This window comes from Synchiropus splendidus, chromosome 15 (genome assembly GCF_027744825.2).
Source record: "Synchiropus splendidus isolate RoL2022-P1 chromosome 15, RoL_Sspl_1.0, whole genome shotgun sequence".
Lineage (NCBI taxonomy): Eukaryota > Metazoa > Chordata > Actinopteri > Syngnathiformes > Callionymidae > Synchiropus > Synchiropus splendidus.
This window is the reverse complement of record NC_071348.1, coordinates 12,967,554-12,991,662: the sequence shown is the minus strand read 5'-3', so window position 1 is coordinate 12,991,662 and position 24,109 is coordinate 12,967,554. Positions and strand designations below refer to the sequence as shown.

At 41.6% G+C, this 24,109-nt stretch overlaps 4 protein-coding genes across 5 annotated transcripts in view; 2 read left to right on the top strand and 2 right to left on the bottom strand.

Moving 5' to 3' along the window:
• Positions 1 to 255: 255 nt before the first annotated feature.
• crot (carnitine O-octanoyltransferase) lies at positions 256 to 8,047 on the bottom strand. Its single transcript, XM_053888089.1, has 17 exons — positions 7,909 to 8,047; positions 6,420 to 6,543; positions 6,160 to 6,284; positions 5,909 to 6,090; positions 5,716 to 5,840; positions 5,522 to 5,630; positions 3,792 to 3,885; positions 3,576 to 3,701; positions 3,410 to 3,511; positions 3,257 to 3,340; positions 3,083 to 3,190; positions 2,884 to 3,014; positions 2,234 to 2,357; positions 2,087 to 2,165; positions 1,878 to 1,971; positions 626 to 745; positions 256 to 555 (listed from the first exon to the last, which is right to left on the bottom strand). Exons 2-17 carry the CDS (start codon positions 6,532 to 6,534, stop codon positions 435 to 437), a joined length of 1,839 nt encoding a protein of 612 aa, XP_053744064.1. The 5' UTR covers positions 6,535 to 6,543; positions 7,909 to 8,047; the 3' UTR covers positions 256 to 434.
• A 420-nt stretch (positions 8,048 to 8,467) lies between these two features.
• Positions 8,468 to 11,737, top strand: LOC128771918 (C-type lectin domain family 7 member A). Its single transcript, XM_053887794.1, has 7 exons — positions 8,468 to 8,586; positions 8,696 to 8,776; positions 8,852 to 8,965; positions 9,034 to 9,228; positions 9,727 to 9,887; positions 9,969 to 10,084; positions 10,398 to 11,737. Exons 1-7 carry the CDS (start codon positions 8,496 to 8,498, stop codon positions 10,558 to 10,560), a joined length of 921 nt encoding a protein of 306 aa, XP_053743769.1. The 5' UTR covers positions 8,468 to 8,495; the 3' UTR covers positions 10,561 to 11,737.
• gpatch4 (G patch domain containing 4) lies at positions 10,952 to 15,131 on the bottom strand. Its single transcript, XM_053887793.1, has 8 exons — positions 15,015 to 15,131; positions 14,564 to 14,649; positions 14,268 to 14,341; positions 14,104 to 14,196; positions 13,619 to 13,735; positions 12,711 to 12,835; positions 12,559 to 12,609; positions 10,952 to 12,481 (listed from the first exon to the last, which is right to left on the bottom strand). The coding sequence occupies exons 2-8, from the start codon at positions 14,640 to 14,642 to the stop codon at positions 11,788 to 11,790; spliced, it is 1,233 nt and encodes a 410-aa protein (XP_053743768.1). The 5' UTR covers positions 14,643 to 14,649; positions 15,015 to 15,131; the 3' UTR covers positions 10,952 to 11,787.
• A 976-nt stretch (positions 15,132 to 16,107) lies between these two features.
• Positions 16,108 to 24,109, top strand: part of pear1 (platelet endothelial aggregation receptor 1) — a 40,103-nt gene continuing 32,101 nt past the window's right edge. For both annotated transcript variants that reach the window (XM_053887504.1, XM_053887503.1), the window contains exon 1: positions 16,108 to 16,283. The gene's annotated coding sequence lies outside the window, so the exon portion shown is untranslated. The remainder of the gene's footprint in view (positions 16,284 to 24,109) is intronic.

Here is a 24,109-nt window from a genome sequence, read left to right as displayed (position 1 = left end):
GTTTATGTTTGTGGAGGGAGGAGTAGCTCCACAGCTGTTGGCCCTGACTCACAGCCACGTTTCCCCTCAAGCAGGTAACAAATCCAGCAAAGTATATTTGCTGAAAGCAGGAGCGCAAATAGATTTAATATCTCCTTCTGAATCAGACGTCAGCGCTGAAGAGCCCGGGGCCCCACTGCAGACTGTTCGCTCATCAGATTAATCTAATGCAAGGGCCACACACACACACCAACCTCAACGACAGTCTTCCTCTTCTACAATCCACTTTATTCCTCCTTTTTAAATGACACTGGATTACATTCAAGAAAACCAAGACCCAGTAATGGATTCATTAAAATTCCAGATACAATATGAACATGTAAGGAATGAGCTTTCTACTGTGTAAGGTAGCTTTGCATTGATCGGTGCTGAGAACTGATCTCAGGTGTGATGCGTTACAGCTGAGAGGTGGTGGCCAGATGAAGCATCTCATGCATGCTGCTGGAGAAGTTGTTGAACAGTATCACTGCGTCCGTCTGGCGGTTCGACTTCCAGGCGGAGAGAGAAACTACGATTCTGCAGGAGGGTAAATGAGGCATAGCTTACACGTCACATGGAAACGGCCAGCACACCCCAGTCCTCTTACCGGTCGACTCCGATGCGGTAGAAGAAGCCGTAGCCATGAGGCACCATGGGAGCAACAGCCCCCAGCACCGTGGTGTAGCCCACCAGACTGGACGACAGCACGAAGTTTCCACCACCACCGCTGCAAACAATGGTTTCATTCTGAGCATCACTTAATGGCCCAGGTTCTAAGAGTGACACTGAAAGCCAAGTCTTGCTCTCTCCAGAGAAGTTCAGAGAATCAAATATAAAAACTAAAAAATATAAAAACTCCTCACAACAATGATTCATGTTTCCGATCTGAATTTAGGTTCATCGTCCTCATATTTTGGTCTGATCACACCACACAACACCCCTCCAAAAGTGTAAAGTCATGGCCTCAAGACTACTTTTCTACCACTATTATTAAAGGTACTGACCTCTATTAACAAGAGCTTATCGCCTGCAAAAATGAGGAACAACAGCCAGGTGGATGCAACGTTTACACTGCCTGAGCAAACAATTAAGATAAGAAAATGTCCCTGGGGTAAACCTGGCTTGAAATATGGGACCATCAGGTGACTTGTCATTTTCATAGAAGGGCTCCTACGGCAGTCAACCGAAATGACACACCATTGTAAGTATGCCACCAAGTGGTGAAACACCGTCATTGCAGCGATACAGCAACAGAACACGGGCTGCAGCAAAGGATTGTGGGGGTTGGACTTGTCAGCTAGCTTTCATTTACACTTTACTTATATCTTCTTTCGCTTATTTTGATTATAATATTGATTATAAATAATTTTGATTATAAAATAATATATTATTTTATGATGTTTTGACATTGTTTTATCACAAAAAATGTATTCAGAATTTTACTTATGACATACAATTCTATCAATTTTCTAAACAGTTTGTGTCAAATGTACTTTTTTCTCTAGTAGATTTGATGAGTATGACTTGCTGCTGGTTGGACTTTTCAATGACAACTACATTGTTGTGATGATCACATGGTTTCATGTCATTTCACAAGGTTTTGGTCTGTTTACATAGATTGAATATGGTTATTGATCACAAATAAAGTCACCGTAATGAATAAGTTCTGTAGCTTGAATGGGCCTCGGGCCCATTTGTTCCGGAAAAGGTGGGTTCCGAGATCAATAAGGTTAAGAACCCTTGAGATAGAGAATACATTTCGGAGCAAAAGTTAATAGATTGTGCTAAATTGCTGTCACGTCCAAAGATAAAGCTCATTTTAAGAGAGGGCCAGATGAAAAAGAACCAAGGGAAGTTACCTCCTGGCGTAGAGCGGATCCATGAAGAGGTCCGGAGTGGGGATCCCTTCCTCTTTGGCAATCAAATACAGTCCTAGAAGATGGCGATCAAAACCTGCACAGGTTCAGTTTGACACGTTGAAAATAACCCTAGATGTTGACATTCATATCTTAATCTCAAACTATCTTAAACTTAGTTTGAGCCTTCTGGAGCCAAATGAAACTCAGACCTTGTCCATTCTGAGCTTCGGCCATCAGTCTGTTGTGCGTGTCGAACGCCAGCTTCATGGCACGTCTTCTCTCCTCCGTCTGTCACATAACAAATGATTCATTCACTTTCATTTTCACCTCACACCACACAAGCTCCAAACACTCACGCTGCTCGTGGGGTCGGTCATCATTTTACACCAGCTCACAGCTTCCGTTGTGCACGGCCTCATCGTCTCCGTCCTGCCGTGGTAGAACTTCCGAGTCATCGCCGTTTCATAACAACTTCCTGGTCTGGAATAATAATAATAATAAGATTCATGTTATTCAATCACTGCAATGACTGTGTTTCTGGGAAAATTGTTGCGTAATATAAATATAAAACAACAAAATAAAACAATGCAACGATTGAGGAAAAAAACAAAAACAAGGTGCATCTTTCGTGTAGACTCTTCTAGTAGCCACATTTCACATTAAAACCAAAGTGACAGGGTTGCGGCGACTCGCACCACATGCGATTTCTCTCGGAGCGCAGATGAGAGAGTCTCCAACTAGACTGGCAACACAGTGCTGCCACCCAACACAAGAAGTAAAAATGCTAGTTCATTTACGTGGCAAATACAGTAAGCGGACCACACACACACTAGTGTGAGTCGACAGGCTGAATTGTATTTGTGACATTTGTGGCAAATATAATGCCACATCGCACACCTGATTTGGGGTGAACTGCAATTCCTGTCTTCATGGGAGTCGCAATGGGCAGGGCTTATCTTTACTATAGTTTTGAAAGTGCGGTGAAGGACTATGGGTTGATACACACTTTTTGTAGATTCTATAGTAGGCCAGCTGCATGGCCAGCTGGATGAATGTATCTGGATGCAGTTTTCTTTGTCGGATGGCAGACTTCCCAAAAGCAGTGAAGGCGTAACACAACACCTGCAGATCCTGAGCCTGAAAGAGGAAACTATCAGTAACACTGTCTGTGACAATGGATATTGTGCTAAATAGAACACACTTACAGACTTGTAGTACTGCTCTTTGGCATGGCTGATGTCGCTCTGGACTCTTTGGTCCACAGTAAAAACCAGCTCCTCAGGAAAAGCCATTGGCCTCACAACGTCAGAGCCCTTTACAAATGAATTTACACTGGAGTTACACCTTTAAATGAGTACTACAAAGAGAGTTCTGTTTACCTGCCACTTTCCATCCGTGGCTTTCAGCTGCTGGTCCACATACCAGCACATGGACACCAGAACCATGGCGTCGTAGGGAGCGTGCTGGCCCATTACAACTTTATTTTAGTGACATTTTCATCTGGAAAATACACAGCATTTTGATGCACCTACATCACAGGTGGATCCCATTGTGCCATCAGAGAAGCTCAGGGCGTTGTAGGATTTGTCACCCCAGCGATTGGTCGGGTTCCCAGTCAGAGCCTCCAGAGTCAACTGCACTCCAAACAATGCATCATTTACTCAGAGAAGAAAATGGGAATGACTTGGCAGCTCTTACATTGGTGTAGTTATCTGGACTGGAGTAAGGTTTGGAGTCATCCAGAGAAATGACAAAGAGGCTGCTCTGAATGGTCTCCAGCAGAGCTTCATTGTGTGGATCGATGCTTATCAGGTGCTCCCTGGCCTGACAGAGACAGAAAACCACACACATATTCACTTTTCATACACTGACTTCACTAAAGCTTTATTCTGTTTCGACATTCGGCAGCATCACCTTGGCCCAGCGAGTCCTTTCCTCAGTGGTGAGAGCAGCCACTCCTTCTCCCACCGGAAGGTCGTCACAGTACTCCTTAATGTAGCGCAGTTGTCTGCATACAAAACAGTCACGATGTCAACTCAAACAGGTTGGTACTGCAAGGATTTCAACAATCCATATGTCAAGGTCAACAACTCTAGGAGATTTCTAAACACCTTCATTGCAGTTCATTAACCGGGAGTGACAAACTTTTTTTTTTTTTTTTAATCATGGGATCTACTTTTAACTTTTCTAGTCTGTCGAGATCCACCCGTCTGCCAGGGCATCCGTTGCCAAACACCTTTCAATCATGCATTACTAGACACATGACAAAAACAAACATTTCTGCCTTGTGGCAACGTTTGTGACAACAAAGCGTGTCTGTTAGGTCAGGAACTTAATTTGCTCCGACTGAGCGTGCTCTTAAACAGAAACACAAAAACAACAGACAAAAAATGTTGTTCAAGTGTGTATGCATTGTTTTGTGCTGGGATTATTCAGAAATGGGAGTCAAACTGAAGCACACACACGAAGCAAACATCGGAGAAACGGTTATTGAGACATTATTATTTTGTATTGAGTAAACAGACTATAGCTTAATGGACAAGAAATTCCTTGAACTACACTTCATTATTCTCTTTTAGTTGAGAGGAATTTCCTGAAAGCTTGCCCCATCACAGACTGTAACCATCCTCACCTTGTATTTACATGATCGGAGCACATCATTTACTTGAACTATATAGTAAAGCGTTTGTGAGGCATGTGCAATGTCTTGTCAGGTTGACACTTGTGCTTTGACCTCTGCATCTGACAACACAGGAGAAGGGTATTGGCCTGGGTCCTCCCCAGGACGTCTGAGGACTCTGTGTTTTCTGGAGCTAAGAGATACTGTCTCACCCATCGGTGCAGCAGTGCAAGCATTGCAACACTGAACGAGACTAGGGCTGCAACTAACATGTGCATAACAACCCTGCGAAGCATGACGCATGAAACAGTTGACAGACAGCTCCAGTTCTTTAAAACGGAGGCCTTTATTGGACCTTGAGAAGAATTTCATATATGTATCTCATATAAAATATCTGATCAACATGCACATCAAAAAGTCTTATATGAATAATAATCTAAAGTGATGTGTTCAGTGTAGCTCCCTAGTTCAGTTCTGGTTATTATTAGGAGGAGGAGAGACACAGAGGACACTTCACCACATCTACAACATACAACAAGTTAGCTCCGTGCAAACCGACACGCTAGCCGTTAGCCAGAGGGTGTGTGGCGTCACAGACCAAACATGGAACACTCTTTCATCATTCTACCATGGTGTCAAAGGGGTTTGCTCATCCTTGAGATGCGTTATCTTCGCAAACAAATGAAGCCTGAAACCACTTTTGAACTACGACCCGTCGCCGCTCAAACTCCTCCGTGACTGTGACAGAGGCAGTCAGTCGGAGGTGGTGACGTGGAGCCTAGGGGGGCGCAGCGACAGTGGCCAGTTGGAGTCGGACCTCAGTCAGGAACCAATTAAAGGAACAGAAAGTGACATATCTTAATGATTCCAGAGAAGGCGATATTCTCTCACTGCTTCTGAATAACAACCAGGTCTCGATGCCCATCCTGCAGCCCCAACAGCAACACGACACATAGACGCACAGATATTGACGTTGACGAATTTTTGTTGTCGACGTTATTGATGACGCTACGATTTGACTGACCTCAAAAGCTCTGGAGGCGTCAGGATCTGACCATCAACAACGGCATTAAAAGTGAAGATCCGTCCACGACACATGACAATCAAGTGTGAAGGACACGAACCCTCTCGCGCTGAGACACCGGAGGAAACAGAGCGTTTAAAACCAGCTGATGAAGATCATGAAGAATCAGGCGTGTTCGATGTGAAACCTTATACCTGTCTTAAAGTAGTTATAAATGACATCCTTGTCTACTCCAGGTACTTTACAGGTGCAGAAAAGCATTCTGAACTGGTCCATGTCCAAGGCTGTTTTACCAGATTTTTGGGTCACCAGTTTCTCCCTAGAAAAAAAATGAATATTTAAACGCATGAACAAGTTCAGGACCAAACTTGTTGAGTGCTAATGTACTTGTGGATCAGATTCCAGTACTGCAGCGTGTGCCAGGTGCTGATGCTGGTTCTTTGCAGTTGTGTTCCTTCCTCAGGAGGCCAGCAGTGTTCCAGGTAGGGAGCCGGTCCACCAAAGTTCACAGACAGCTGGGAGGGGGAGCGGACTTCCAGATAGGCTGTGTCTAACCACCACTCTTCCAGCTAGTGGAGAATAGTAAATTCATCACTGCAGAAGAAAGAAAGTGGAGGAAAAGTTGAGGAGTCACAAACCCAGTTGCGCTTCGTTTTGGCTCTTTCAAGGAGTTTCTGGTGCAAATCTTTGCCGACGCCATCCTTGAACTTTCTAGCAATCTCCAAAGTAGCCTTAAATTCATCCTCAGATGCAAATGGCCGAACTAGAAGAAAAGAGGAGAATCACATCAACAACTTCGTGATGTTTCTGGATTATTTCACACAGTTAAGAAGAAATTCTTATCTTAAGTTTCAATCAATTTAAGGTCTGTGAAAAGTATAATCCACAAGGCTCTTACCAGCATCCAGGTATTTAGAAATACTGCTCTCTAATGGAGGCACAGGCAGAGGTGGCAAGATGCTCTGGTACTGGAAGGTCGTTTCAGGTTTGGCCTCGGACAAAAGACTTGCCATTTCAAAGTCCTGAGAAACAAAAGCACATCAGATTGTTAAATAATGTAAGTAAATCACATACTGGCCACGTGACACTGTCAGAGTTATGCACTTCCTGTCTACAGTTGGACTAACAAGACACTCCACCAATTCTATCAAATATCAGAGTAAACAACATTAAAAAGTTCATATTGAATTTTAAATACTGAATGGTCCTATATTCGAAATACACTGCCTAAAAAAAAAAAAGTCGGATCCTGGATCTGGGGTTGCTGCAGTTGGTCAGGTCTCGGTTTAGCAACATTCTGTGCTCAAAGAATGAGGTCAGCTGACACCCTGAATATACTGAATGACCAGGTTATTCCCTCAAAGGAATTTTTTTTTTCTTCCCTGATGGCACGGTCATATTCCAAGATGACAGAGCCAGGATTCATCAGGCTCAAATTGTGAAAGACTGGTTCAGGGAGCATGAGACATGGACTGGCCACCACAGAGTCCAGACCTGAACCCCATTGAGAATCTTTGGGATGTGCTGGAGAAGGCCTTGCGCTGCGGTCAGACTCTACCATCATCCATGCAAGAGCTTGGTGAGAAATCCATGCAACACTGGATGGAAATAAATCTTGTGACTCCTGCAGAAGCTTATCGACACAATGCCACAGCGAATGTGTGCTGTAGTCAAAGCTAAAGGCGGTCCAACCAAATATTAGAGTGTATGACCCTTTTTTTTTTGGTGGCAACAAATCCATGAACTAGACTAATAGAGGAGATCAACGATAATAGTTGGAGCTGAATATAGCTCTGACAATGAGGGAAAACGTATTTAAAAGACAAATGTTAACAATTCAAATCCAAGCAAGTGTATTTTGTACTCACCACTATCAGCACACCGGCAGAGGCAAAGGGCAAGTTGAAATGCGCACTCACTGAATGGTACGAACATTCTAATATAAATACTATTGCATAAGTAAAATGGGGCTCAATTTCAGATTTTTATGGGCCACTTTTCCCAGATTCTGTCATCACGGAAGGCTAGCTCAAGTGTTGATCTTATTTACGCCGTGTTTATTTGAAAGGGCGAACAAATTATTTAAATATATTTAAATTAAAAGCTGTGCATAGTATTTGGGGCTGTGCAATCGAATTAGACAAGAAAAGATATGTTTACTTATGCAGCGTCGGGTTACTATCCGACGTTGAACGGCCATTTAAACGCTTTAAACTGTTGTTTCAGTCATTGAAGTTGGACAACTCTGTATTTTTAATATCAACCTCCGTTATAATAGCAAAATGCAGCTTAGCTGGCAAGTGAATTGAGGGACAACTTTGCACCATATACAACACTATTTCGGATACACGGAGTCACACGTACTGCCAGTTGCTTCTAGATCTTACCCTCTTAATGGGCGGCCGTATGATTCGGACACGCACGAAAGTGCAGAAGGAATAATCCCGTTGTCTTCCAGAACAAGTGTCCTGCGGTGCAGAGCCACTGCTGCTGCTCACCTTTATCCTAGTTTAATGTGGTCCAGCGCCAGCACGGAAATATCGACTGCGCATGCGTGTCTGACCCACATTTTCAAAATAAAGCGGCTCTGTCAAGTGCGCATTTGTTTTTTGTTGTTTTTTAATGGATTCATTTTTAAATAAGTTGAGCGTGTATAATGACCCATTTTGACATTTTCACCATGAGAACTGGCCAACGCCAAATGTCCTCATAAATCAGTGTCTCATCAAAGATTGGTCCACACAAGAATATGACATAATAATACATATACACACACACCACAATGCTGCTGATCGTCAAAGAGAAATAAGGAAATTATTAGTTTTCATTATTAGTCATTACTATTGATAAAAAAAAAAACACAAACTTGTGAAATAGTGTATGCACTCTTGCACCATCTCCCCCAAAAGAGGAAGTCCACACTAACAGTTCTCTGGGTTACTTTCACCATCTTCAGTTTGGACATGGCACATGTATGGTTTGGTTGTTCTGTTGTGGCTATATGATGGAGGAAGAATTGAATTACGTGACTGTGAATTTCATCAAACGAGACGCTTCCACCCAAGGTGAGTTGCTTTCTAATTTGCGATGGGTTAAATATTTATGTCAAAATACATTGTCTTTTTCAATTGAATCTATGGAATATGTTTTCCTTTTCTTCTATGGCCTCTGCAGAGAAACAGCAGGAGTTAGAACAAGTCTATGATGAAGTGAAGACAGAGTCTCAAAGATGTGACAACCAACAAGGCATTACAGGTCTCATTCTGGATTATCATCGGACATGGAAAACATAACAAAATTAGATGCCTGTTTGTCTCTCATTCTCTTTAGAGCAAGACTATAAACAACCAAGCCACCGTCCCGTTCTCCCTGTAGTATGTTCAGTATGTTTGGGGATCATCTGTGTCATCTTGCTGTCAATCATTGCAGTACTCAGCGCTCACTGTAAGTTTTTCACAACAGTCTACAAAGGTATAATAAGGGAAACACTGACACACGTCCTTTTCCTACAGTCCAGACAGTTATGTTGGAGCAGTATACTGTAAACGACAACCTGACCAGGCAGAATCATCTGCTGCGGGCGGAGATGTTGCACCATAAGAATGTTTCGAGGGAGCTCATCAGCAAGAGTGACCGACTCAACTGGACGTTGGGAGTCATTCTGGACTTCTCTGATTTCCCAGTGCGTTCCTATTGTCCACAGAAAGGTGGGGAACAGTGTCACAAAAACGCCTTAGATGGAGATTCCTATTTTTTAATCTCGGAAACTTTGCTTCTTAGCAGGTACACAGATTTGCGTTTTGCCTAAACGGAAACGTTAACTCATGTTTGGGGAAGTTCCAGTATTTCATGGTAAAAAAAAAAAGTTCATTTAATGTGTGCGGAAGACTTAACTGCTAAAAAAAAAAAAAAAAGAAAAATGTTGGAGGGGAAAAAAAGAAGCAAAAAAGCTGCTTGTTTTTCTCCCAGTGTCAATGGGCTTCTACAGTATACAGCCCTCATGAGTCTCAAGCAGAGCAGTAAGCTCTGTGAGATATGCATCTGGTTAAACACCTCAGTCATAAACATGAGACGGTTGATCCGTCACCCTCTCAAGAGATTTGATCTCACATGCTTGACACACAGGACCTGAAAAAGGGAACCTTCAAGTTTGCAATACATCCTGCCAATATCCATGACGAAGAATGAAATCCTCTTGTTTGCAGTGTGCAAACCCTGCCAGGATGGATGGAAGCTCTTTCAGTCCAAGTGCTATCTGTTTGCCAATCAATACTACAGCTCCGGGTGGAACTATTGGGATAACAGTCAGACATCCTGCCGGGATTATAATGCTCACCTGGCAGTGATCGACTCTCAGGAAGAACAGGCATGTCTTTTCATTTTCTTTTTTTTTTTTTACCACATGCCACCAAAGTACTGTCATAACAAACTGTAAATGTGAATACAGGAGTTCATTAGCAGCCAGGCTGAAGAGTACCACGATGCAAAGCATGGCTACTGGATTGGCTTGAAGCATGAGAAAAACGAATGGACGTGGGTGGATGGGAGCAACACAACTGTAACGTAAGATGCACTTTACTCACGTCACCCCTCTCAGTTGTGGACGCAATGTTAAAGAAAAAAATGACACGCATAAACTAACACACACACACGTTTGCCTTCATATCTTAGTGAGGACGGTCATTGACATACATTAACCCTAAACCTAACCATCAAACAAATGGCTAAACTTAATCTTTACGCTTAACCAAACTAAAACCCAATTAGAATAACCGAGCTATTTTGAACACAACACACACACACACCCCAAAGCAATTCTAATTTTTCTCATAATGCTTCTTTTTCTGTGCTACTCAGCTGTCTCTTGTCTCCACAGTTATTGGGCAGCGGAACAAACAACATCTGGGACGTGTGTGTTACTACTGCCAAAATCTCCCCCACAGGCCAACTGGAAAAAGACGTCTTGTTTTATGTACAACCGCTGGATCTGTGAAACAAAATCATTAATAATGCCTGAAGACAGAACTAGGGTCCCTTAGGTTCCTAAAATCCAGCATGTTGGTGGAAGAGGACTTGGCTTTGCAACATTTGTGTCAAAAACTTTTGTAAAAAGCTGATGTATATTTGAAAAAGACCTTGCCTTATCGATAGATAGACAGCCATTATTCTTGCCGCGGTGCTAGACAACAACTCTCAACAGCTCTCATTTTCTTAGATTGTGCTTTTGACAGACCACCTTTGAAGGATTTTGGGTTTAGTAAATGCAAACTTGAAAGACAGACTAAACCTTACTCAGCAATAAGCAGTAACAATATGGCAGTTGGCCAGGTAACAAAATTTGGGTGTTGCCACGCAGGAATTCTAGTTATATTTTATGTTGTTACTATTATTATTATTATTTTATCAAGCACAGATTTGTGAAGTTTTCTGTTCAACATGATGATGAACAGTGTGTCAGAGGTGTGATCTGGAATACTAAACAGAAGTTCTAGTGGTGAAACAGTTGCAGTTGTACAAACTTAAAAGGTAAAACTAGGACTGGGACATTCATTTTTCTGAAGTAAATACATTCAAATATAACAGCTGATTAATCCCACTTAAAGTTTCTTTGCCAGGGGACATTTTTCTGTGCATAAATTCCACATACAGTGTGATGTCATAACCAAAACATGAAGGAGACTAAATGATATTGTGTTCTGTGTACTTCACGCTGCAAAGAGTTCATGCATCACTGGAGCACTTCCATCCTGATTCAGCCTATGAGCACACATTCTAGTGCACATATTAAAATACGATTCATCTCGAGTGATAAATAATAAAACCTCTAATTAGATTGTTTTTTAACATCACATCCACCTCTAGTTAAAACATTACATTCTTCCACAGAAGCATAGCTGACTTCTGACTTCAACTTAGACAATTGGCCTGAGCCATAAGATTCTATGTCTGGGTCAGGTACGTTCTTTAGAACGCTCACGGCTTATCATTTTAGACAGTGAAATGGAAACGATTGTCTTGAGTGCAGCTGGAGCGTACACGTGGCGGAAGTTCTGTCTTCCTCTTTACCAGAAGAGAAGCTTTCATTTAAAGTGACAGATGAGCTCATGCAAATTTCAGCTGTACATTTAATTTCATCAATAAAAACAGATACAAAATCCATCAGGTTCCATGCACAGTTCATTCACGGCATAAAAATGTATTACCAGCCACAATATTATGACCAACTACTTCTCATGCTTTTATTATAATAAGCAGCTTGTCGTAACTTATGCATCTTTTGATTTCTTCTTCCTCTTCTTTGGTCTCAGCTCCTCCTCATGGCCCTCTTTGTCCTTTTTACACTTCTTCCTTTTCTGCGTCCCACTGGGTTCAGTCTCCTCAATATCCGAATCTTGATCGACACACTCTCTTGAGCTGGTTTTAGAGTCACAGTTCTCCTCTTCATTATAGTGTTTGGATGATTTCTTTTTCTTCTTTCTCATTTTACTGTCAGAGTCAGCGGTCGTTTCCTGACCAGTAAACTCGGAGGATGTCATATCCTCCCCAGTGCTGGTTCCCTTCTTTTTATGTTTGTTTTTGGTCACCTGGATATGCTCGACTTCCTCAGTTTGTACCACTTCTTCTTGAAGAGCAACCGGCTGAATCGTTTCCCCTGTGACCCCTTGTGATTTGCTTTTCTTTTTCTTCTTACTGGTCTTAATACCCTCCTCAGGAATGGCTTCATCCACTACAGGAATTAACTCAGGACTTTTCTTCTTGGACTTTTTCTTTTTCTTTGTTTTAACTGTGGAATTTTCTTCTATCTTCCCCACGACTTCCTGGTCTGTCGACTGAGAGCTGCCCGCAGTTGTTGCCTCGCTAGCGGAGAGCGTCTTCTTGCCGTACTTGGCCATGAACTCAGCTTCCTGCTGCTCCAGGCGGGCTAGCTTGGCACTCATGGTCAAACCGTGTCTGGCTCCTCTGGTAAAAGCACAGAACACTTTCAGTCATTCAAATGAAAGAGTGTAACCACTGCTGAACACTGTAACAAAACTTACTTGTGAGCAGTTCGCCCTCCGCAGGCCTTCATTAGAGCAGAATCAGAAATCCTGCCAGACAATTCCCATTTTATTTTAAACTTAAAATTGACTACAGAATTCATTGTGCTGCACAATAAGAAATCACAGGGAGCATTCACTGTAGTTCATACTTGGTGGTGCTGGAGAGATCCAGTCGTTGATCATCGTCCTCATCGGAACTGCTGCTGCTGCTACTGTCGTCTGACTTGGAAGACTTTGCCTCTGGTTGTTCCTGACCAGACAGCAATGTGGCCGACTACATGCAAAACAAAAGTATCACTTTACACTTTCATATTGGTTCATGAACCTGTTGCCACCGATGACCACATACCACAGAGTGTCAGAGACTTCCCCACCACTGCCACTGAATACACCCACTCATCACTACTGCATCAGCTCCAAATACCTCAAACAAAATCTCAGGTGTATTTGAGGTACATTTTAACAATGCACTGCCTATTTAAGGCTCGTTTCCCTGCATTTTTGAGTGGTTATCTTTACTCTTACCTTGAGCTTTGCTAGTTGTAGAACGTCTTAGACTGAGTAAAAAGTACTTTTCAAATCGTATTCATCATTTATTAACCCTTTGGGCACAGGCAACAACAGCATTTAAACAAGCCTAGCTGCAAATATGGAGCATGATGTAATTACTACTTTACACAAGCAGATGGCAGACAGTGGTAACTTAAACTTGAGCAACATTAGTGGGTGTGTTTCTATGGCAGGTATGGAGTTAAAACAATATGGAAACTGTTGACTCATACAATATGTCATAGAGTGACACTGCTTCACTTTGTTCACCATGAGACCACAGAGCCAATGCTTTACTGTGTAGCAGGAATGTGGAAAAAAGAAAAAAAACAAAAGCGGCTCATGCAGTAAAAAGCGCTGGAGAGGCAAATAGTAGTGGAGACTGTGGCCTGATCATAATATCCCAATGAAATAGTGATATCAAAGGTCAATGTGTAATTGAAATTTCATTACTGCATATTAAAAAGTTGAAAGCAAAAAAAAAAAAAAATGGAATCACATAGTTTACCTTTACGAAGCATCCATAGAGTTTGGCTTTAGCCAGTGAGGCTTTCCGAGGTTTCTTATTGGAGAGTGGACTGCCATCGTCTTCACTCACTTCTGTTTTCTTCAAAACAATGCCATTCTGCGTCAAGAAACACACAACAAAAGGAAGTCATAATGTGAATCAAACCGTTCTTTTACCTTGTTGAAACTCCCAAAAATGTGCTTTTCTGTTTCAGTGTTTGATTTCTTTTTAAACGGTTATGATTTTTTTTATTTAAGCTTAATCTAGTATGACTTTTCACAATATTCCAAAAATTGCCAAGTATTTTTAATCAAGGAACTTTACTTTGGTTTCATTCACTCGATTTTCAACATAAAAGGGCAACAACCAGGCAACATGAAATCACATGACTACCAAAGCAGTAGAACGCCTTATTTCTGTTAGCTAAACAGTGACTATGAGGTCCAGACTCATTCACTAAATTTCTGTTTGAGAAATGTACAGACCTGATCGGACTCCACCTGCAGACTGGATGAAGCTTTATTGAAGACGTGATCCCACCAGTGGAAAGTAAACTGCTCTCCTTCCTTGTGGCCCACCTAGTCATGAGACAGTTGACCGGTCAGTGGCACCATTTCACAAATGAAGAGGAATAAAACGGCGTACTCACCCCTCCCTTGTTGCATTTTACTTTAACCTTGATGGCCTCCGATATGCCATTTTCCTCACGGCCCAGCCCTTTTCCTAGGAACAGTGGAAGCAGAAATTACATTTGGTGAATTTAAAGGGATGGATGAAATAAATTCATTTTATTAAAATGAAAAATCATGCTACATTGTGTCATAAATTCAAGAAGTAAATATTGAACCCCAAATTACACATTAGGGTGAAAGTGAAATATCACTGTCTGACAAAACCATACAGCAGAATCTATCCACCAAATATTAACATTCCCTCTTGATTTACCTTCTTTCCAACCATGACGTTTAAGTTGCTTCTCAGCAAATGTCAATCCTCGACTTTTCTCCTGCACCACTTCAGCCATCTGTAAACTGAATTATAACAGCATTAAAATCAACAATCGCTATAAATATAGAAGAACCTTTGTAGGAAATTAACAAAATCATAATATTTATATTAGGAAGCGTACGTCCAGCCTGTATTTAAAAGGATAAAACCACCAACCAAGTTGGAATGCATCGAAGATAAACACATGCTGCGATGTGTACATAGTACCCACCTATGTCTTAGTCAGAGTAAGAGAAGGAAGATTGAAAGCCCATATGTGACCACCAAAATCAAGTTGGTGATCTTATTTACTGTTTCTTTCTTCTTTTTTGACAAATGAAGACACGTTGCAAACGTGAAATACATTTGACCAGCAAACGAGAGTGAATTAAACGCCATCGGAACATACCTCCTGTAGATATCTTTAACTTAAACGCCAGTGAACAGGGTGAAACACTAGAAGACCGCCGTGTTTTTAGCCATGTGCTACTCGCAGCGGGCTGACATACCACCGGAAATACGTCACTGACAGAGAGCGCTGCCTGCACGACACAACACAGTAGTTAAAGGGCCAATGCAAAGAACTAAGCGATGTGTTTGTTTAAATTAGGACGGGTTAATGAAGGTAATTTAGCGTGTGAAACTGAAAAAGGGAATAATGAGGAAACCTCTGCAACGCAGGAAGTTAAGAAAACGAGTAACTTCTACAATTTGAATTCACACTTCTTTACACTTTTCAGGGTCTCTGACTATATTTACGGAGCCCTATAAGTGACATTCTTGTGTTTACTTTTTTTGGGATGTGACATGCGTGACTTCTTTTTTTCTGCATCTCTATGGAAGCCCATTTCCGCCAGGTAAAAAAAAAAAAAACTCGGAGAAAACCAAGCAAAAAATTAAAAATTTTTTTTTTTGCTTGGTGTATATATATATATATATATATATATATATATATATATATATATATATATATATATATATATATATATATATATATATATATATATATATATATATATATATATATATATATATATATATATATATATATATATATATTAGCTGCCAAAGGGGGTTACAAGTCAACACAACCCCAACTACGTGAGTCTGTCTTCCAACTCAGGTTCAAGAAAACCTAAGCACCTTGTTTTAGTGTAAACAAAGGAGCAGTACACATATTCTCTCACAAGATGGTGGTGTTGTTAGTTTCTTAGCGTTAACCTCGACCTCGAGGTTGTCAATAAAAAGGTTATGTTATGTGCCACCATTGGGTGACTACCGTAAATCCCTTCATGGAAATCAAACGTGTTTTTTTTTGCTATATTCCACTGTGTTTCATTTCCCTCCTTCCATTCTTTCTTTCCTACCACTTTTCCCCTGCCCTCCTCCCTCATCCCATTCCCCCCCTCCTGAGTCTCCCCTTTCCTCCCTCCTCCCACTTTCAGTCCCCTCCACTGTCTGTCACAGCTTTTCAGAAGTCTGTATACTTCTGGACCCTCCTCTGCTGGATGTGATTTCTCTCCAATTACTCTTCTAACTGTTTACACCACTTCAAGACCTGTGCAAGTGAAAGAGTTACTGAAAGAAACTAAATACTTTTGTTCTTCATCTGTCCTTTGGAAGTTTACCTGCGGTATTGTTGTCAGAGGAGGTGCAATAAGGAGTGTGTGCCGGCGAGGTAAGAGTGCACCTTTTCAACTTACTTTGGTTTATTTACCCTGAACCTGGCAAAAATAGTTTGAGGAAAATTGTTTGCATCGAATACAACAAACGCATGTATAGGTTTTGCTTGAGTTTTTGTTTTTAAACACTCACACTTTGAAATATAAAGTCGTAATGTTTTGATGAGTAATGACAATATTTGCACCTTTCCAGAGATGTATTGAGTCAAAATTTTGCTATTTGTGCGAAAATGTTCTTTTACAACCTAATAACACAAGCTTGTTGGAAAACAACTGCCTATTGTTTTTATTTTCACTACTACTTTTCTGTAAAGTAGTGTGTCTTGAAATCCTACTAGTTCACCCAATAAATATTAATTATCAATGAGTTGAGGCTAAATAAAACTGCTGTTGACAATAAGAAGTATTTGAGTAACATTCACTGTTTTGTATAACTCACACTGTGATTTCTTTGGTTGCGCTCATGTTTTTTTGGTCTGTTTTTTCTTGTAGAACCTCTTTTTTTTACCTTCTTGCTTTCACTGATCCTGTTATTTATTTAGACTTTGTTTCTGATCACCTATGTCTGGTTCAGTTCAATTTCTATTTTTCTCCTAATTATGAAATTAATGACTCTGACGTTATTGACATATAGTTAAGAGAACATCTTATTTGTCATGTAACTATGCATTACATGACACTCAAATGTAAACCATTTGGTGAAAATGGTTGAAATTCAATGGTCAAATGGTTGAAACAAAGCTGCAAAGGTGGTGTGATGTGAACCAGACTATGGCAGAATATGTTTTTTTTGTTACTTTTCAGCTCCCACCTTTGTCAGCAAACACAAATGGACAGGTTGCCAATATTTATCAGTGTGTATCAGTGTGTATGTATGTCAAAATAAGGACATAAAATTGAAATATTTACTTTCATTACTATGTTTTTCTCCATCAAGCTGAGGGTGAATTTGCGTCTTCTGTCCAGATGTAGCATTCCTCTGCCAGAGTGTAGGAGTAAATTCTACTTCTTGTTCTTGTTGTTCAGAGGTTTTATTCCCCTTCAAATGAGGAACACGGCTGATAGCATTCAACTTGACCTCCAACTTTTGATTCTGGGAGCATCTGGTTTCCCCCCAGCTGATCAAACGTGGTGATAACACAGATGAGACTTCCCGTGTCGTCTCTTGTCAGCGGAGCTAATCAGAAGGAGCAGATGGAGTGTGCGCACTTTGATGCTGGTGTCGTGTGACACTGAAGCAATATGGCTGGTTGCCGTGCTCTGATGTGGAGATGCTGGTTTAAAGGGGAAAAATCTGCTTGGGTCTGTTGTGCTGAGTGCTCCCTGATTCAGATGGTGCAGATGTGTTTGTCTCCTGCACCAGCGCAGGCTGCATTACTGACCATTGTTGGCTTCTTTCGATACTCATGGGGAAATAATCTGTAAATTGCAGCATATACGAGAAGATGATGTCATGCACAATTAAACCTCACTCTTTCTGCAGACCTTCATGCAGAATAATCACCCACTTTTATCACGCTAGTTTGGATCTCAAACTTTTACTTCACTTTTCTGTGACAGCCCCAAAGGCAGAATGAAGCACAATGACATCTGTTTGGAAGTATGGGTTTTATTAAATATGAGAATTAATCTCATCCAGCTGGACTGGACTCCTGACCCTGCATCTGTTCTGGCAGCTGACCCACCCCAGGAAGACCACTTGACAGCTTTTTCCTTTGTCGTAGTCCAACTATTTCTGCTCTGCTGTTTTTATATGTGCTGTTATTTATCACCAGTGCTGTTCAGATTCTGCATCCTCCTGATGTTGACCGTCTTTTTCTCCCAATGCATGAGATCCTCATTTAGCCAAACAGCTCCCCCACACTTGACGTTGTCCTCCTCCAGACTGTTTTAGCTATCAGTGGTATTATGGTGACTCATTTTTTTTTCTGCTGAAGCTTGTCTGACGGCAGAAGATTTGGTTGAAATACCATCTGTTTGTCCAGGACGAGACAGAGACGGGGGAGAAGAATCAGTTATGCTTTGGTTGGTGGTGACAGTGAGTAGACACAAAGTGACATACAAGTGAAGAAGGATGTTCATTTTGTCCCCGTATGTCTGACTGAGTAACGCCGGAGTGTGTCGGTGTGTTGACTTTTGTTTTCCTTGGCAAGTTTATTGGCCACACACCATTTGCTCACTTCAATTCGAACCATGCTGGCAAGCTAGCAGTCAGATCAAGAAGATGGTTTTACATCCTGACTGTCTTGTTTTGTCTGTGCGCCTATATGAGAAGCAAGTTATGGATGGATCATAAAATTAGGGAACACATATTTGCCATTAGAAAATTGTTTGTTTCTGGTTATTACGTGGTAATTATGGTGTTAGAGTGAACTTTCCAGTCTTAACAAAATGAAAATCAATACTTCATAATGATTAATTACTGGATAATATGCTGCAAATACGATTATACATAAATAGTTTATTTAAGGTAATAAATGTTTCCCAATCTGAAGTGGGAGCAAAACAACTTCTGACTTGTTCCCGAGTGCCTGAGCATTTGGATGTTCATTTCATTTGTTTATCATCGAAATTTCATGTCTTTTCTTCAAATGATCTTCAGATTACATGTTGGACCATATTCTGTGCAAAAAGTTTGAAGTACTTTCACAGTGAGGCAAGATGGTACATATTCATGATGACCCCAGGATGTTTTTGGGTTGGAAAATAGCTTATTTTTGTGTAGAACACTGAGGTTATTTATGGGAGTTCAGTTGAGAACATGGAAAATATTCGTTTTTTCAGGCAGTTGCGTGGACATTTTGTTCTTAATGACATATGAGAGTAGTAAACTTGTTTGAAAATGATGGCGTGGTGTGTGTGTGGGAGTGTGTGTGTGGGTGGATGTGCGGCATGTAGATTCACAGGGCAAATCAACATATTTGGTATATCTACTTTTCTCCGCTGCACTTTTTTTTCCACTTTGTTACTTTTTATCTTAAATTATCATTGTAAATTGTCAATAACCAATCATCACATTGTATTTATATTTTATTTATTGTGGTTTTTAATGCACAGCTGAGTTGTAATATACAATTCCAGACTCATATTTGCGTGGCGACTGTTACACAGGTGAAGCAGCAGCTTCCCACAGTCTGATCCATCATGCAGTCCGATCTTTATCCGACCTCTCTGTTCTCCTGCCATGCCTCCGGCAGTTTGACTGAACAAAATATTTTCCCATTCTGTCCCGTCTTTTTTAATAGAACTGTTTCCTCATTATGATGCAGATGTCATTGTCTCATTCCCTTTTGATGCTAAAATAGTCCTGATGAAAATGACACACAGCTCAAGGATCTTAGAAAAAAGGTGACTTGGATTGAATATTCCTACCGCAGGCTTATATAAGTCTTTCAACCCCATGTGTTATGCAGCCGTGCAAATAATTTGGAGCAGATTCAGCTGCAGGCCTCCAGCTTTTCTTCTCTGTCGCTCTGCTGCGGAACACGTTCAGTTTCATTGGACGTGGGCTCAAATAACCAATCATAAAAGCAGAGGTCGGTGGGTTTTTGGGCTGGAACCGAAGGAGGAGCCAGCAGTAAGCTGATGGAGTGACCACAGACTACTTGTGCTGTGGCGAGGGTCTTTCCTGCTGTTGCTTATATGTTGGTGGTTGGCTTTTAGGATGGTGGGTGGAGCGACGGTGGAGACATTGCTCATTAGGACTGCAGGGTCGTCGAATGGCGTCTGCGTTGCGCTGTGGTCTGCCATGCGGGACGACTGGAGCCCAGTGCAAGCTGAGAAGTTGAAGACGTAGAAACAGCGGCCCAATTATATCTCCCAGTGGGCATTTGTTTGTTTTTGACAAGATGCATGTTTACAATGTTGTGTCGAAAGTGAAGCCTTATGGCTTTGCCACACGCTGGTTTTTGCATGTGAAAAACAAATGGTCTTCATGTCATGCTTGGCAGATATGAACTCCTGATGTTTGTCTTGAGATGGAACCCAGATCTGCTCCACCAGCTGTGCTAATCTGCGGCTCTCTCTCAGTCGCCCATTTTCATTTGAGAACTTGTTTTTTCGGCTTTATTTTCCGGGACATCTCTCAAAGACAACCCGGCAAGGCAGAGCAGATCATCACAACTTGTCAACACCCTTTTGACACTGTGTCTGGAAAAAGAAACAAGTGTGGAGTTTTTTTTTGTGGTATCACCTTCTGTTTCCAAAGGATATCTACTTTAAAAGTCACTGTATTGTGTGTGTCTGTAGCCAATTACCGCTTTTGTGAGGACTTAAGACTTTTCGAGGTGTTTGGCTTCAATAAACCCAAACTAAAGATGTAAAATTAACATTAAATCTTACAAAATTTCTTTTCAGAAATGTTGACAGTTCAGGAGAGGTCCCTTTCTCAAAACTAATCCTGCAGATTAAGTTACAACCTGCTGGAGAATGAAAGTATTTTGTACTCCTAAGACATGGTTGCAGGGACAGGTGGTTATTGGTGCCTCAGGGAAATAAATTTGTAACCAACTTCCATTCCAATCTAGATGCCTGAATTTCAATAATAAGCCATGTCAATATTTTTCTTCATCTTTTTAAAAAAATGTGTATTAGCAAAGAATACTACAAGTAAGTGTAAGTCCAGAAAGGGAAGTTAGAAAACAAGAACTCCTTTCAACAGGAATGCTCCAGAAGATATTTGACTGATTTACTCTTGTTTGAGAAACAAAACCCTTCCGCTGTGATGTCTAGCTGCGCTGTTTATGTCAGCCTTGCTCATCCATTTTGCTCTCAGAGGACACACCACTCTTTGATGAAACTTAATTTACATGCACTTTTTATTCCAACTGACTCACTTATTAGTGCTCACCCATTCAGTAATTCCATGTTTATAAGTAAAGCTTCAGTGCGGGAGCTGCCTAATGCTGACATACTGAATGACTGCAAACTGGAATGGACTTCCTGAATGAAGGCGTATCTCATTGCTCAGTGCACTAGCAGAGCAGCTGACAGGGTGGAAATGTCAATAGACAACGCCAAGCTCAGACTCGGCTCGTGGTACGGAGAGCTTGGCTGGTTGGATCGAGAATTTCCAATCTGTCAGAAATGTTGGTATCGGAGCCCGATACTGATACTGGATCGGATCAGTGCCATTCCTCCGGATTGGAGAAGCTTGGGATCGACAGATGAATTAGGTTTCAACAGTGACGATTCTGTTGTGGTAAAAATGTTCCAACAAAAGGAGAACTCCTCTCTTTGCCAGATCTCAGCCACAGAACCAAAAGACGAGACACCATGCCGGAGAGACTAACAGTAAAGTACAGTAGAACCACAGCTCATGCATAGCAAGTAACAAAGCCAAAAAAAGTGTTGACGTCTCGACACACTCAAGTTGGACAACTAGAGCTAGACAGACATTCATTCAGATATGTCTAGGAAAAGGCAGTGGTTGTCCAAATGAAGGCAGCCGATCAAGGAGGTGACAACCTCCGCTGCTTGATAATATTAGTAAATGTTTGACCCTGACCTGCTTGGACACTTGTTTACTAATAAACTATACCTATTAACTGCACCCTTTCATTACGCTCAGCTACGAATTTTAAAGTGATGCATTTGGAGGGAGAGGAAAGTCAGTCCTCCAGTTATAAATTTGAATGTGGTGATTGTTTTGTTGCTTGTGCTATTTAAAAATTCACTTTTCCAATCCACTTTTTGACTGGCACCGTTTACTGTGATCTTTATTCCAGGCAAGTTAGTAATGAAGAGCTGAGCCAAATGTTTGCCGTCCAATTATTTTTGGGTGATAAAGTTTTGCTGCGTGTCATGAAAAACACCGCGACGTCCATTACCCTCGCCCAACTCACAAGTGTTTACATCCCAGGCTGGTGCAACGAAAGGCAGACCTGAATGTACAAGCAAGATGTTTCCGATTGTTTGTCCCAGTTATTCTCCTGGTGCCCTGCCACGATGAGTGAAGGCGGAGGAGAGAGTGCAGACATGAGGCAACAAGATATTGGAGTCTGCTTTTCGTTTGCCCTGTCAAAGGAACACTGTTGGATAGCTTAAAATATGAGCTGAAGACAGATAATGATTAGTGGGGGACATGTGGTCTATTAGATGCTAATGAGCTGTGTCAATAGTGATTGTGAAGGGGGAAACTATGCAGCATTTCATAGGTCGCCAGTCCACAGGCTGGTTAGACAGAATGGTCCACCTTTAAATTGTTGGAAAGTTAGTCGCCTGGCTTTGATCTTAAAAGTCTTTCTGTCTTGCTTTTCTGGTCCGACTGTGATAGGAAGAATGGTTCAGGCTTCTTCTTGCTGGTCTTCGGTCTTGCTCTAGAGATCAGTTTCAAGACCCCTTTTTCAGGGTTTGGGTCATGAATGCATTTTTCATCGGTCGTGTCTTGGTCTCGGACCGAGCGGGCTCAGGATTTCTATTCAGACCGGCCGAGACTGACAGAGAAAGCAGTCATAATTGGAAAGCATCATTGGCTTTTTGTTTGTTGTTTTTTTCTTTGATACTTATCAGGGGTCTCAAATGTATCCGCAAAAGGGCCACATCTAATTGCTGTTAAATGTCAGACTGGTGCTGTTTGTTTCAACTGACAATGGATTGGTCACTCCTAAGATATACTCTCTTGGTCTTGACTCAGTCTCAGTACTCTCCAGTCTCGACTATGTCTTGGTTTCGGTTGCTGTGATCTGGACTCCAACACTACCTTGTTGTTCTGGGCAACTGGGAGGAGACTAGTACAAAAATTCTAAATCAATATGAGAAATTCCAGTTGAAATTGAAATTCAAAATTCTGAATTATCCTCCCATGGCCGGCCCAGGGTTTACTGGAGAGATTGAGTCTCTTGGTTGCACACACCTCCCCCCGCTTCTCTGGAAAGTTTGGCACTCATTGCATCTCTTGTAAGTAGAAGACACAGGATGGATGGTGGGAAACACCAGCTATCCAGATAGTTGTTAGTAAACACAGCAGTAATCTATAATCGACACTGTGTGTCCAGTAAACACAAAATCCATTTCTGTGATAAATTGTACTCCAAAGTTTTCCTCTCTAAAATCCAGCAGCGGCCTTTTTGGAATTGAAAAATGGTCTTCCAGATGACCTGCTGCGTTTACCACAGCTTCTGTTTGCCTTCAAGCATCCAGTTAACAGTTTCCTCTCCATTTGCTTCCCGTAAGTCCTGAACATCATACCCAAACAAGGTGACACTCTCGGTGGCCCTTCTCTCCCCCTCATTCCATCTCTGGCATCGCCCTCCCACTGTGTTATTGTCTCAGGATGTCCTGTGTGGGGGACACTATCTGGCTGCACACATCTTCCTGTTGTGCAGAGCAGACATGCAGGTGTAATGGTCGACTGCCCCGACACGCTAATGGCTTTCAAAATCGCTCATGTTTTCAGTTAACTTCCAAATACTCTTCAGGTCCCACTTTCATCTTTCATTAGCCAACAAAGTGTCCAGGACTGTAAATTAATGACACCACCTGCAGGGAATGAAGCTTGTGACACTGCTGGGAAAAACAAGAAAATCACTGCAACGTCTCTGAGGGTTCACCTTTGGGGGAGCACACGTGGCCCTGAGTTTCAGAGCGAAGAAAATAAAGCTTTAACTTCCAGATGCTTGCAGGATGAGGCCCATCTGGAGTGAAGGAGGGAGAAGGAGCATTTTGTGCTGCGGAGAGAGAAAACGCTGCCACGAAAATGATCACTGAATTAAGTTTCAGGTTTCCACCTCTACTTCCAAAAAGGCAGCTCACCCTGAGCCAGAAGTAGACCAGTAAATCGCTGGGGTTTTGGTTTTTAGAATTTACTAGCCCATGGTGCACT